Source organism: Triticum urartu, chromosome 1A (assembly GCF_056163025.1).
Source record: "Triticum urartu cultivar PI428250 chromosome 1A, HENAU_Tu73, whole genome shotgun sequence".
In the NCBI taxonomy this organism is placed as follows: domain Eukaryota; kingdom Viridiplantae; phylum Streptophyta; class Magnoliopsida; order Poales; family Poaceae; genus Triticum; species Triticum urartu.
The window spans coordinates 58711212-58726530 of record NC_141873.1 but is presented as its reverse complement, the minus strand read 5'-3'; the positions used below and the strand labels follow the sequence as shown (position 1 = coordinate 58726530).

The window sequence follows — 15319 nt, the reverse complement described above, 5'->3', positions numbered from 1 at the left end:
CACCTTGCCATCCTTCTTATCCGCCAAATACTTGGGGCAGTTCCGCTTCCAGTGACCAGTCTGCTTGCAGTAGAAGCACTCAGTTTTAGGCTTAGGTCCAGACTTGGGTTTCTTCTCCTGAGCAACAACTTGCTTGCTGTTCTTCTTGAAGTTCCCCTTCTTCTTCCCTTTGCCCTTTTTCTTGAAACTAGTGGTCTTGTTAACCATCAACACTTGATGCTCCTTCTTGATTTCTACCTCCGCAGCTTTCAGCATTGCGAAGAGCTCGGGAATAGTCTTGTTCATCCCTTGCATATTATAGTTCATCACGAAGCTCTTGTAGCTTGGTGGCAGTGATTGGAGAATTCTGTCAATGACGCAATCATCCGGAAGATTAACTCCCAATTGAATCAAGTGATTATTATACCCAGACATTTTGAGTATATGCTCACTGACAGAACTGTTCTCCTCCATCTTGCAGCTATAGAACTTATTGGAGACTTCATATCTCTCAATCCGGGCATTTGCTTGAAATATTAACTTCAACTCCTGGAACATCTCATATGCTCCATGACGTTCAAAACGTCGTTGAAGTCCCGATTCTAAGCCGTAAAGCATGGCACACTGAACTATCGAGTAGTCATCAGCTTTGCTCTGCCAGACGTTCATAACATCTGGTGTTGCTCCAGCAGCAGGCCTTGCACCCAGCGGTGCTTCCAGGACGTAATTCTTCTGAGCAGCAATGAGGATAATCCTCAAGTTACAGACCCAGTCCGTGTAATTGCTACCATCATCTTTCAACTTTGCTTTCTCAAGGAACGCATTAAAATTCAACGGAACAACAGCACGAGCCATCTATCTACAATCAACATAAACAAGCAAGATACTATCAGGTACTAAGTTCATGATAAGTTTAAGTTCAATTAATCAGATTACTTAAGAACTCCCACTTAGATAGACATCCCTCTAATCTTCTAAGTGATTACGTGATCCAAATCAACTAAACCATAACCGATCATCACGTGAGATGGAGTAGTTTTCAATGGTGAACATCGTTATGTTGATCATATCTACTATATGATTCACGCTCGACCTTTCGGTCTTCGTGTTCCGAGGCCATATTTGCATATGCTAGGCTTGTCAAGTTTAACCTGAGTATTCTGCGTGTGCAAAACTGGCTTGCACCCGTTGTAGATGGACGTAGAGCTTATCACACCCGATCATCACGTGGTGTCTGGGCACGACGAACTTTGGCAACGGTGCATACTCAGAGAGAACACTTCTTGATAATTTAGTGAGAGATCATCTTATAATGCTACCGTCAATCAAAGCAAGATAAGATGCATAAAAAGATAAACATCACATGCAATCAATATAAGTGATATGATATGGCCATCATCATCTTGTGCTTGTGATCTCCATCTCCGAAGCACCATCATGATCACCATCGTCACCGGCGCGACACCTTGATCTCCATCGTAGCATCGTTGTCGTCTCGCCAATCTTATGCTTCCACGACTATCACTACCGTTTAGTAATAAAGTAAAGCATTACATCGCGATTGCATTGCATACAATAAAGCGACAACCATATGGGTCTTGCCAGTTGCCGATAACTCGGTTACAAAACATGATCATCTCATACAATAAAATTCAGCATCATGCTTTGACCATATCACATCACAACATGCCCTGCAAAAACAAGTTAGACGTCCTCTACTTTGTTGTTGCAAGTTTTACGTGGCTGCTACGGGCTTAAGCAAGAACCAATATCACCTACGCATCAAAACCACAACGATAGTTTGTCAAATAGACTCCGTTTTAACCTTCGCAAGGACCGGGCGTAGTCATACTTGGTTCAACTAAAGTTGGAGAGACAGTCGCCCGCAAGCCATCTGTGTGCAAAGCACGTCGAGGGAACCGGTCTCGCGTAAGCGTACGCGTAAGGTTGGTCCGGGTCGTCTCGTCCAACAATGCCGCCGAACCAAAGTATGACATGCTGGTAGGCAGTATGACTTATATCGCCCACAACTCACTTGTGTTCTACTCGTGCATATAACATCAACATAAATAACCTAGGCTCGGATGCCACTGTTGGGGAACATAGTAATTTTAAAAAATTTCCTACGCACACGCAAGATCATGGTGATGCATAGCAACGAGGGGAGAGTATGATCTACGTACCCTTGTAGATCGCAACGGAAGCGTTGACACAACGTAGAGGAAGTAGTCGTACGTCTTCTTCCCGATCCGACCGATCCAAGCACCGTTACTCCGGCACCTCCGAGTTCTTAGCACACGTACAGCTCGATGACGATCCCCGGGCTCCGATCCAGCAAAGCTTCGGGGAGGAGTTCCGTCAGCACGACGGCGTGGTGACGATCTTGATGTTCTACCGACGCAGGGCTTCGCCTAAGCACTACAACGATATGATCGAGGTGGAATATGGTGGCAGGGGGCACCGCACACGGCTAAGGAACGATCTCAATGATCAACTTGTGTGTCTAGAGATGCCCCCTGCCTCCGTATATAAAGGAGCCAAGGGGGAGAGGTGCGCCGGCCAGGAGGAGGGCGCAGGAGGAGTCCTACTCCTACCGGGAGTAGGACTCCCCCCCCCAATCCTATTCCAACTAGGATTCCCAAGGGGGAAAGAGGGAGAGGGGTGGTCGGCCACCTCTCCTAGTCCTAATAGGACTAGGGGAGGGGGGGAGGCGCGCAGCCCTTATGGGCAGCCCTTTCACCTTTCCACTAAGGCCCACTAAGGCCCATATGGCTCCCGGGGGGTTCCGGTAACCTCCCGGTAATCCGGTAAAATCCCGATTTCACCCGGAACACTTCCGATGTCCAAACATAGGCTTCCAATATATCAATCTTTACGTCTCGACCATTTCGAGACTCCTCGTCATGTCCGTGATCACATCCGGGACTCCGAACAACCTTCGGTACATCAAAATGCATAAACTCATAATAACTGTCATCGTAACATTAAGCGTGCGGACCCTACGGTTCGAGAACAATGTAGACATGACCGAGACACGTCTCCGGTCAATAACCAATAGCGGGACCTGGATGCCCATATTGGCTCCTACATATTCTACGAAGATCTTTATCGGTCAGACCGCATAACAACATACGTTGTTCCCTTTGTCATCGGTATGTTACTTGCCCGAGATTCGATCGTCGGTATCCAATACCTAGTTCAATCTCGTTACCGGCAAGTCTCTTTACTCGTTCCGTAATACATCATCTCACAACTACCATATTAGTTGTAATGCTTGCAAGGCTTATGTGATGTGCATTACCGAGAGGGCCCAGAGATACCTCTCCGACAATCGGAGTGACAAGACCTAATCTCAAAATACGACAACCCAACATGTACCATTGGAGACACCTGTAGTACTCCTTTATAATCACCCAGTTACGTTGTGACGTTTGGTAGTACCCAAAGTGTTCCTCCGGTAAACGGGAGTTGCATAATCTCATAGTTATAGGAACATGTATAAGTCATGAAGAAAGCAATAGCAACATACTAAACGATCGGGTGCTAAGCTAATGGAATGGGTCATGTCAATCAGATCATTCAACTAATGATGTGACCTCGTTAATCAAATAACAACTTATTGTTCATGGTTAGGAAACATAACCATCTTTGATTAACGAGCTAGTCAAGTAGAGGCATACTAGTGACACTTTGTTTGTCTATGTATTCACACATGTATTATGTTTCCGGTTAATACAATTCTAGGATGAATAATAAACATTTATCATGATTATAAGGAAATAAATAATAACTTTATTATTGCCTCTAGGGCATATTTCCTTCATACATATGGAACAATTCATGACTTCTAATGGAACAAAACATTGTGAGAGGAGGAAACAAAATTTAGTGCTCATGAAACAACATTAAAGATTGAAGGATTCCAATTCCACAAAAAATTAAACCAAGAAAAAACAACAAAAAGTTTGTTCACCATATCACCAAGTAAGGATTCCATTTCCACAAAAAGGTTAAACCAAGAAAAAACAACACGCCACACCGATAAAAACTCAATAGATTCAAAAAGTCGGTCCTACGAGAACACAAACTGTACAAAATCAAGATGGAGAGAAGTCCATATTACAACCTCTAGTTGTCACTAAGTCTAGGAAACAACCCAAAACTTCAAAACCATCCAAATTTCAACCCTGAAACTATCAAAACTGTGCAATATTCAACCTTGACCCTGGTTTTGACCCCGTGGACCAGGTTTGATACTGTTGACCACCCGGTCCACAATCCCACTTAGCCCAGGTAAAAGAACTCACAACCAGTCACTTACATGCGGGACCTATTAAAAAGTGTCATGAATCCCCTCCCAGGCCGCCAGTACCAAAGAGCAAGGCTGTGGCGAGCAATTGCAGCAAGAATGCACTTGGAGCCGGAGTCGTGAAGCAAACACGACCACCTTGGTAAATAACCATTCCTGATTATGCACTGGGGGAAGATATTCAATAGGAAGTACCCATTCGAAAGGTAGTATTCGCATATGCATTGGGTGCGACACCGCGAGCCAACCATCAACGGAGCCCCACACAAGGACTTTCTCGGCCGGCCAACATGGCGTTGGGAAGAAGGATGTGGCGGCTGGCAGTCATGGACTTGAACGGGGTGAAGCTAACGAAGACGGACTTGAAGAGGAAGAGAAGCAGGAGTGATGGGGACGGGCGCTGATGGCGAGCGGAGTCCAGTCACGAGCGGTAGATGGAGCAAAGGCTCGTGCGATCGCGAGCAAGGGAGCCGATTGGCGAAAGCCTATTTTGGAGGGGAGCAAGGGAGCCGACAAAGTACGGAGCGTAGGATGTCATGCGAGATGCTCGCCCATCGAGCCCACCGAAGCTCAAAGCACTCTGCGAGAAGCTGTAGGGGTTGTTTGGTTTGAGCCCCAGCTAGCCACACCAAAAATTTGGTATGATCAATGCAAGAGCATAACCAAAATTTTGGTAAACTAGCATCGTTTGGATTGTAGCCGTCATCGTCTCGTCAACGTGTTAGGCCAAATTTACATATGCGCATGCCGTCTGTGGTTGGCACACCAATTTCTTGGGACAGTGACACTAGCTACTTCGGGTAATTTTATTGTGAGCACCAGCGGCGAGTAATAAAAAAAAAAGTACCTAGCTGACCCATTGAGACAGGGGGACAAAATGCGACGCCAATTTTTTGGTCGAGCTTTTCCGGGCCATCGTCTCGCCAACGTGTTAGGCCAAATTTACATATGCATACGCCGTCTGAGGTTGGCGCGCCAATTTCCTGGCAATAGTCCAAACGGCAACCAAATCCTATGGGCGAGCCAAAATATTGATATGGTAAGTTTTTGCTGTAATCCAAACACGCCCTAATTTTTCTTAGTACGCATATTGAGCAAGAGAGAGAATCTCCACCTGAGATGTCGGACTCCATGGTTGGGTGGTACCCTGAAGGTGGGGGTGGGTTCCTCTAAGACATGCATATAAACATACAGAATATACCACACAACACTCAAAGCATACTTCAACTCGCATGGATGCACCCGCCAGCCAATGGTACGCGCTGGCCGGCCCAAATTTTGGCCTGCCACCTTAAATTTCAGCCGGCCACCTCCCTTCTCATCGCTTTCTTCCCACCGCGACGAGATCAGAGAAAATACACGCGCACATGGCGGCCGCCCCTCGCGTGCTCCGACATCCCCTGTTTGCCCTCGCCGTCGATAATTGTCGTCGTGCTCACCGTCGACAGTTGTCGCCGTGTACTTGACATCGACGCTCGCCGCCGATGCTTGCAACCAAAACAGACTATAGTGATAGCAAAAGTGGTTGAAAAAATGCTCGCCTTCTTGCTCGCCGCCGATGCTCACAACAAACTTACCCCAAGTAGCTAGTGTCACCGTCCTGTTAGATTCTTCGAAAATGCTGGTTCCATCACTCTGTGAGGGCCAAAACGGTTGTAAGTGAGCTACTTGCCTAAGGTTAGTTCAATAAATTAGAAGACACCAATTGGCAAGTCCAAGAAAATCTTACTATATTTTCTGAGTGTGACAAAAAACATCTTACCTAAGATAAGACTTAAATCAAACACCCCACTAAATTGATCAAACCCACCAAACTTAGACGTGGTAATCTAACCCCAAATCTTTTGGTTTGCGCTCTCTTTCGCCGCCTACGTGGATGTGGCTCTCTCCCTCCCAAAATTTCCCCAAATCCGTCGACCTCCCTCCGTCCCATTTCAAACCCCAACAGAAGATCTCACCCCACATCCGCAATGCCGCCCGTGCGCCGCCGCCGCCGCACCACCCCAGCCGCCGCCGCCGACGGGTCAGCCCCCTCCTCTTCCGCCGACCTCCTCGCCCTGGCCGCCACCCTCCTCCCCACTCCCACCGCCGCCGCAGCTCTCAAGACCCCTCCCCACCTCAAGCACACCGTCCACTCCCTCCCCGACTCCCACCCGGTCCTCCTCTCCCTCCCGCAAACCCTAGCCCAAGCCCTCTCCCCCGACCCGGACCCCGGCGCCGTCTCCCCCCGCGCCGCCGCCGCCGTCCTCCTCCACCTCCTCCTCACCCACCCCTCCCACCCGCCGCGATGGGACGACCTCCTCCGCCCGCTCGCGCTGCTCCACGACCGCCTGGCGCTCCTCGCCACCGAGGACCCGCCCGTCGCCGCGCTCGCCGCCTCCTGCTTCGAGCTCGCCTGGCGCGCCGGGGCCCCGGGGCGCGACGCGCTCGTCGCCCAGACCCTGCCGTACCTCTTCTCCCAGGCGCTCACCTCCGGCTCCAACGCCAGGCCGCTCCTCCGCCGCCTCTTCGCCCTCCGCGAGGCGCTGCACCTGCTCGACTACACCGACGAGAGCATCTCGGACTTCAAGGTGCTCCTGCTGCGCTGCTTCGTGTCCCCCCACTTCCTCAAGGCCGAGGAAGGGAGGAAGCTCCTCGCGCTGGTGCTCGGGGTCAGCGAGGGGCTCGCCAGGGAGGGGCTGGAGTTCATAAGGGCCCAGGTGGGGATGATGCGAGGGAGGCGGGCGGCCGTGGTCGCCTACGGCGAGGTGGTGTTCAGAGCGTGGAAGGACGGAGGGTGGGTCAGAGGGGAGATTGGGGAAGGGTTTCTGCAGGGGATGGTCGAGGCAGCTGTCCATGCCGCTGACAAGGAGGTGGCCAAGGCTGCCAGGAGGATACTTTGGGCGTTCGTCGAGCAGAAGGCAGTGGCTGGAGTTGAGAAGTTGGTCTTCAGGCTGTCCGAGCCTGTGCTGTTCCGGTCATTGCAGGTGCGTGCACTGTCTTGCTCTTCTCTGATGGGTGGTGGAACTATATGTGGCTAGTGTTGATACAAACTCGAATTGGTACCTGAGGGAAGCGAGTATGTATAATACTAATAATCACTTGAAAAATGCTTGCTCTGCTGTTGATGAAATCACAATTCAAGTGATTTGGTGATGAATTATAATACTACAATTACAATGGTTTGCTTAGGAAAGGTGCAAGAATGTCAAGAGTCAGGCAGTGGGCTATACTAAAATGCCTGGTCCTAGTAGTGTTAGCAGAGCTTCAAAGTACTTGCTGACATAACAAACAAATAAACAAAAAGGTTTAACTCACATGACTGTAAACTTGAAAAACATCCACAATTTCACACAACTTTATAACATGATATCTTAGCCTCTTAGTGTTTGTATCTCATGTTAGCTTGTTAATCTTCTCACAAGGGAGAGTCTACACAATGATCAGGTTTTTTGACAAAATGAAATTTGTCAGTACTGTGATACTCTAGCTAACAGTATGAGAGAAACATTAATGCATACTTAACAGTATCTGACTCTATATAGGTAGAATATCATGTATACTGTTGCCTTCAAATAACTCATCCACACTCCAAAAGCTGCATAGCTGGTCATCACTGTTGGTGCTCTACGTATGAGAGAAACATTACAACCTGTCATCTTATTAGAACATTGGCCAAGTTTACTAAATTCAGTGGATTACTTCAAGTTTAGTTTGTACTCAGGAAGTTGTAATCACTTCTCCCGTTTCACTTTTAACATGTACTCCCTCTGTAAACTAATATAAGAGCATTTAGATAACTATTAATATAAGAGCATTTAAGTTTAGACATTCTTATGGTTATATCAAGCGTCTACTTTGTGACAGGTTGCAAACTCTAATGTTCGCCGTAATGCTTTACATCTTCTACTGGATTTATTTCCCCTTGAAGACCCAGATGTGACAAAGGATGTCAATGATCCTCTGTTAGAGAAGCAGTTCTTCCTTCTAGACAAACTTCTCATGGATGACTGCCCAGAAATACGGGCAGTCACAGTTGAAGGAATTTGCCGTATTCTTAACCAGTTTTGGGAAGTTATTCCATCGCCAACCATTTCAAAAAAATTGAGTAAAATTGTTGATGACATGTCCAAAGATTCTTGCAACGAAGTTCGTCTATCAACACTGAATGGTCTGATATACTTGCTTGACAATCCACAAAGTCATGACATACTGAAAGTGCTACTTCCAAGATTAAGCGATATGGTTTCTGATCCTGCTTTATCTGTCAGAGCTGCTGCTGTAGATCTCCTGTTAGCTATTCGTGATCTTCGATCTTTCCAGTACAATAAGGTACGGTACATAGTTATCGCATGCATATCTTGGTTTACACTGTAGCCCAACTGACCTTTGCATTTACAGAATTTTCAATTTGAGCACATAGGCCAGTGTATATTTGGATATTTCTGGGTAGGATTTTAATACACACTTTTCTGTTCAGGTTGTTGGTTTGGGTACTCTATTATCTTCACTTGCGGATGATCATCCCCGTGTTGCTAAAAAAATCACAGAGCTTCTCATCCCTTCTTACTTTCCATCTAAGTTGCCTTTGAAAGAAGCATGTGCTCGCTGCATTGCACTCATAAAGAGATCACCGGCAGCTGGGGCAAGGTTCTGTGAATTTGCTCTGTCTGAAGGATCATCCCCGCGGTCTCTTGTTGAGTTTATCAAAGTCTCTATTACTCTGGCATTGTCACCATCAGGATTGAACTCAGCGCAGACTGATGGTCTTGTTATTGCTTCCGCCAAACTAATAAAAAGCTTATCTGATGAAGGCTCTAGTTTGGTTGCTTTGAGAGAGTACTTTACAAATGCTAAATTGAAGCTGCTCTTTAAAACTGCAGTTTCTGGTGGTGCCCAGGCTGCTCTTCTCAGCATGGTGCCAGCGATATCACCTGATCTATGTGTGTTACATATCGAATGCATGAACATAATTGTGAATGCTGCTGTGACTTCCAAGCAGGAAGAATGTCAAGAAGCATTGCTGGCAGCACATAAGCTAGTACATTTGAGTGGCCGTTCTGATGAAATGTTTGAAGAATTGACTAATATTTTGCAATCTAAAGCCTCTTATTTTTCTGGGATGCATGGACTTGAACCTCCATCGTGCCCTGTGGCATCTACAAAGAGGAAGAAAGGGAAGTCGCTTAAGAAAACACCAGCAAGATATGACGATGTGGATGGAAATAGGTCATCTACATCAGTAATCCTGAGTAATGAAGAACTTACTGCTGTAGGGGGAGCAGCATGGCAGCTCAATGAAATACTAAAAGCAGAGGAAATGAGAGCTGCTTTTCTGCATTCTTATGCAGAAATTGCATTTTCTTCTCTGAAGGTCATTTCTCAAGTGTACATTGAGCAATGCCTACATTTTGAATCTCTAGACCTCTCTCCAGTGTTTGCTTATTTGAGTTTGGCTACATATAGTGCTCTTCAGGATGTTGATCAAACAGACATGAGCTGCTCTGAGGTGAGTCCATTCGCACAGTGCCACCACACCTATTATCTTGTTGATAAACCGTACTTATCTGGTAGGCATCAATAGGAACAAAACCATGATTCGTTGATTGCACTACTGTTATCTTAGATAGCTTTCCATAGATCTATGTGTATCTAATATTTTGCCAGTCTAATTGTAACTTTCATCTTGTGTCAGTCGACAGTTGTCAACCAGTCACTGGACCATCTGCTGAGATGCTATGACAGATTTGTAAATGGATCTGTTACTGTTTCCACTGACTCAACGTCAACATTGAACAAGAATAAGAAATCTGCAGAACATGAACATCAGCAGCATGTCACCCCTGAAGGTACGGCTACACCAAACCCATACAAACTTGTTATGTGGTAACCCTCTTTAAATTGAATCGTTTATTCGTCAACTCAACCGATTATCTGATGTTCTGATAGCATTTTGTACAGGAAGTCCAGCAGAAGGCACAATAAATGTGATTATGCTTGGCACTTCAATTCTTAAGTTCATTGTCGATACGACAACCATCAAGCTGGTCAATGAGAGTAAAGTAAGATGTGTGGGATTTGCATCATCTTACACAAAATATGCAGTATCAGCCATGAAAAGGCACAGTGAGGGCTCATCTTTCAATGGGGACGATCTGAAAGACATACTGATCCTTACACGAAGCTCCTTCACTTACGCAGCCAAGCTGCTTCATTTGGTGCTAGCAAGCTCAACCGAGTCGTCGAGTCCCCCAGAGGAGGCCTTCCTCCTTGCCAATAATCTTCTTGATCTTGTACCTGCTGTCGAATCATTTGCAGGCCCGAGATTTGCTCTCACATTAGTTTCAGTCGTAAAACAGTGGCTGCCAGTCCTGATATTGGGCCTTGGATGCCGCTGGTTGATCGGGCCAGAAAGTGAGATGGCTAACAAGACGTGCAACTTGGGTGACTCCGACTTACCACTGTGGGTTGCTGCTCTGGCCAAAAACGAGCTGTTTGAGGCTGAGGAACCCAGGGAGGATGATCAGAGCGAGCAGGGGAACGAGCACGAGGAGTCGCCGTCGTCCAGAAAGCTAGCAGAAACGATGGTGACCCTGCTGAGGAAAGGAAGCCCTAAAATCCTGGATTCTGTGGGTGGCATTTTGCTTTCCAACCTCCAGTTGGCGCTGCAGAGAGCGGAGCATGGCATCGTCTTAGGCTTGGCACGCTTTGTTTGTGACAAGCTGCTTGGGAGCAGCAGCAGCAGCTCGTCAGCCTCTCAGAACCTGCAGCTCACTCGTGATTCTCTGCGCGAGAGCTTCTTTGAGATCGACAGGCATTGCAAGGAGGATGGCAGAGTTGACGATGAATGTTCAAGGCAGCAGCTGGAGAGTGCAAAAGTATTGGTATCCTCAGTCCTCCCCTATGATGCATGCAGTCAGACGAGCTGACTGATACCGTGAGAAGTTAGTTGACCTGGCAAGCACGTATGTACTCTCTCTGTTCGGAATTACTTGTCTTGGATATGGATGTATCTAGAACTAAATACATCTAGATACATTCATTTCTGTGACAAGTAATTCCGAACGGAGGGAGTGCCACTTAGAAATCGGTGTTTCTGAGAGAATTTATGTGTACATATATGGCAGTTGGTTTCTTTATTCGAGACCCAGCTATCCTTTCACTTAGCCTCAGTTCACCTCCTCCATCTTTGAAAAGTGCTATGATAATTTCTTGCACTTAGAGATTATCAAGGATCAAAACAGGAAGGAACCTGGCGGGCCAACACCAGCTATAAATAAGCAATAATCCTAGACGCACGGATTATTACGGAGTTGTTACGAACTTTTCTCTCTAACTAATCTATCTCTCCCTTGATTTTCAGGCGGATAGGGCCCATCCTCCCCCTTCTCCAATCCCAAGCTCCCCCTTCTCCAATCCCAAGCTCCCACGTTTGCATAGTCTGTGAATCATGTAATCCTTCTCTCCATGTGTCTAGCATTACTCTACTCATAAATAAGCCTCGAGACCAAAGGAAGAGGGGCAGCTTCTACTTCAAGCGCCAATACAATGGAATCGAACCCTAGTCTTAGCCTACATAGATTGGATCTAAGACATCCCATCTAGACCAACCACCTTAAACCCAGCGACTCCACCTCTAAGTCGTTGGACCATTATATTGTACTTGCTGATATATTACCGATATAATTTCAGACAAGCAGGATTAGGGTTCTTAATTGCATTGCAAGGACCCAAACCTGGGTTGAACGGCAACCTCTTTGTCCATTTGATAACTTGAGGTCACGTCCCACTGTCATACAAATCGGATCGATGTACATTATTGCACAATTGTTCGGGTACTTTGCGAAACACCATCGACTGAAGGGGACCTTGCTTTCATGCTTCCTTGTATGTTGAAATGTGGTCGTTTTTGTTGTGTCGATTAAGCAATACATTGATAACCATGCAACTTTATTGAGAAGCTTTGGTGTGGCCACGAGCCTTGAGACCAATTTGCACAAAAGTTTAGTTGTGTTTATTCGATGTGTGGACATTGATCTTCCTATGATCATGGAGTTGTTACCAGCTATAACTACAACCTTTCCGATGCGATACCCGGGGCTACTGCTTATGATTTACAGGTTGCATGGAGTGTACTTTCATTTCGTCATTGAAAAAATTGCGAAGAAGTTTATTGGGTGGTTGATGGAGTATTTTATACTTCCTCCGTCCCATAATATAAGAGCGTTTTTGACACTACACTAGTGTAAAAAACACTCTTATATTATGGAACGGAGTGAGTAGTTATCAGGTGTTGCACTCTTGTGGAGTCCATCCTCATTGGGCGATATTTTACCACCTAACTATGCTCGTCCTTCCTAAGGGAACGACCAAAGCCATCATCAATCTTCTAAGGCCTTTTCTATGGTTGGTTCATACAAGGATTCGAGAGGGCAATGCAAAGTCAAATGGATCTTGTTTGCCACCCAACAAACTTGGGGGAGTTGGGGATCCTTGGCATTAAAAAAATTGTGAGGGCCCTCCATCTTAGGTGGTTGTGGCTTGAACAGACAAAACCGATCAAGGTGTGGGTTGGCATGGGAACGCTGTGTGATATGGTCGACATGGATCATTTCTACAAGTGCATTACCATCACAATTAGAGACGGGAAGTTGACAAAATTTTGACATGTGCCATGACTTAATGGGGAAGCCTAAAGAGATAGCTCCCTCAATTTTTAATTAGTCCAAGCTTAAGAACAAAACATCATTGAGGCTCTTATGGGAGATGAATGGATCAACAAGATTGACATATCAGCGAGATTGGATGTGAAGCACATCATGGAGTTTTTCTCCCTTTGGGATCTTCTTAATGAGGCACACCTAAATACTCCCGGTCTCCCAGATGCCATACTTTGGAAGCTCATTGCCTCGGGCTCCTGCTCATCGAAATCTGTGTACAAGGCCCAGTTTGAGGGGCTCACTCCGACAGTCATGAAATCAGCAGTTTGGAACAATTGTTCGTCCCCAAAAGTCAAGTTCTTCGTGTGGCTAATCTTTCAAAATAAAAGTTGTAGAGCTAACCGCCTTCATAGCCAGAGTTTGCCAAACTGTGGGCTATTGAAGTTGTGCAATAGGGTGTCGGAGCCTGCTGCACACCTCATGTTTTGTTGCCGGTTCTCAATCTGTATTTGGTGTGATATTGGCTTCGCCTTGAGTACGCATCTTTGGAGGATTGGGCCAACTTGCAAACTTCTAGCTAAAGGTGATCGTCCGTCACACACCATGGCCATCGGATAAAAGCGTTGATGTCGTTGCAAATGCTCATCTCCTGGCAAATCTGGAACGAGAGTAACGCATGGATTTTTTATTGTATTTTTTTGCAATATCTACTCTTTGCACTCAACTATTCTTGCCACGGTAAATAACGAGGCTTCATGTGGAGCATTGCCGTGCAAAGTATTCGAGATCAATCATGTTCCAAAAGTTTTTGCCTCTGTTTAAATAAAACGATGTGTGAGAGCACACATGTTTATGGAGTTTTGGGGATTTTCAAAGCTTATACCACATGCACCGCATGAAAATGGAATTTCAAGCACCGAAATTCAAGCAACGATCATAGTAAACCTTAGAAGCAACGAGTTGGCACCACCTCATCACCTCATAAAAAGGCTACCCAAGCTCTCAAAGAAAACCTTACAAGGAACGGAACACCCATCCTGGACGCCTCTCCTTGCATGGCATGCACTCCAAGCAACACAAAAATTGTACTCATCATAGGGCCACCAAATAATCCAAACTTGGGACACTCCACATTTGTTTGTGCCACTAGTAAGTGCATGCATGGCACTCGTCGTGCTCGTAAGACTAGCTCTGTGGCTTCTGGGCTCCTGCCTGGAGCTCGCCGCCCTAGTGCTCTTCCGGGGCCTCGCCCTCCTCGCCGTCGCCGCCGTCGACCTGGTCAGGCTGCCGGGGCAGGCGGCAGACGCGGCGCTCAACGCGACCAAGGGCGTACTCGAAGCGGCGGTCGAGTTCGTCTTCGGCATAGTTTGGGACGTGGCGGTGGCCGTCGTCTCGGCGTTTCTCGAGTCGCTCTGGAGCGCGGTGGCCGGCACGGTGGAGTTCGCCGCGTCTACGGTTGTCGAGCTCATGGAGGCAGCACGGGACGGCAGCGAGGAGGCGGCCAAAGCGCTGACGGAGGCGCTGGAGGGCGCGGCGGATGCGGTGGCCGGCACGCTGGTGAAGCTCGCGGAGAACTACACGGATGCTCTTGTGCACCTCTTGCAAAACCTCGTCTGATGGTACGACATAATGCATATGCCAGGCCACTCATGTATTGTACATAGATATAGATGTCATTTGCTTTGGCACTCGCCTAATTTTTCAAGGAGTAAGGTGCAAATATTCTTTATTTTTTTTCTTTTGGGACGCAATATTCATATTTTCACGTGTGTTTGAGACATTTGTGATCGTTTCATAGTTTCCGGGTACTCTGACACGTAATCTGTTGTAGTACGATCTGCAAGTTAGTTCCTTTCTTTTTTTCCTGCACTCTTCTACTCCCTCCGTTCCGAATTACTTGTCGCAGAAATGAATGTATCTAGACGTATTTTAATTCTAGATACATCCATTTCCGAGACAAATAATTCCAAACAGAGGGAGTAGTAATCTTTGTTTCACTTTTATCTTTTAAAAAATGAATTAGGTAAATTAAAACTTTTATGTATATTTTCGTGCATTTCTATAAATCTTCACAAATTTTGGAAACGGCTTGCCTATTTAAAAATAATAACCATGCATTTCGGAAAATCTTCATGCAATGTTTTTAAAAATCACTCAATTTGAAAAGTGTTCACGTAATTTGAAGAAAAACGCGCATTTTGAAAAAATAATTCTGCATAACTGTGAAATGTTCGCTTTATTTTAATATGTCCATACAATAAACAAAAGTGTTTGGATATTTTTAAAAGTATTAAAACATCTTTAAAAATGTTAGTCAAATTTAAAAAGTGTTGAAAAAATCACAAAGGAAAAATAAAAATATTATAGTATAATAAAAATATAATATGAAAAG

The 15319-nt window shown here is 46.0% G+C and overlaps 2 protein-coding genes across 2 annotated transcripts; both read left to right on the top strand.

Moving 5' to 3' along the window:
* The first annotated feature begins 6183 nt into the window (after nt 1-6183).
* Nucleotides 6184-11433, top strand: LOC125546095 (uncharacterized). The gene is made up of 5 exons (XM_048710247.2): nt 6184-7254; nt 8135-8599; nt 8748-9776; nt 9963-10116; nt 10229-11433. Exons 1-5 carry the CDS (start codon nt 6259-6261, stop codon nt 11194-11196), a joined length of 3612 nt encoding a protein of 1203 aa, XP_048566204.2. The 5' UTR covers nt 6184-6258; the 3' UTR covers nt 11197-11433.
* A 2532-nt stretch (nt 11434-13965) lies between these two features.
* Nucleotides 13966-14684, top strand: LOC125553885 (uncharacterized). Its single transcript, XM_048717569.2, has one exon. The coding sequence runs from the start codon at nt 14089-14091 to the stop codon at nt 14542-14544; it is 456 nt and encodes a 151-aa protein (XP_048573526.2). The 5' UTR covers nt 13966-14088; the 3' UTR covers nt 14545-14684.
* Nucleotides 14685-15319: the final 635 nt, after the last annotated feature.

Coding starts and splice junctions, on each gene's coding strand:
- LOC125546095 (XM_048710247.2), top strand. CDS start 6,259: ATGCCGCCCGTGCGCCGCCGCCGCCGCACCACCCCAGCCGCCGCCGCC. Junction 8,600..8,747: donor GATCTTTCCAGTACAATAAG/GTACGGTACATA, acceptor TTTTCTGTTCAG/GTTGTTGGTTTGGGTACTCT. Junction 9,777..9,962: donor CAGACATGAGCTGCTCTGAG/GTGAGTCCATTC, acceptor ATCTTGTGTCAG/TCGACAGTTGTCAACCAGTC.
- LOC125553885 (XM_048717569.2), top strand. CDS start 14,089: ATGGCACTCGTCGTGCTCGTAAGACTAGCTCTGTGGCTTCTGGGCTCC.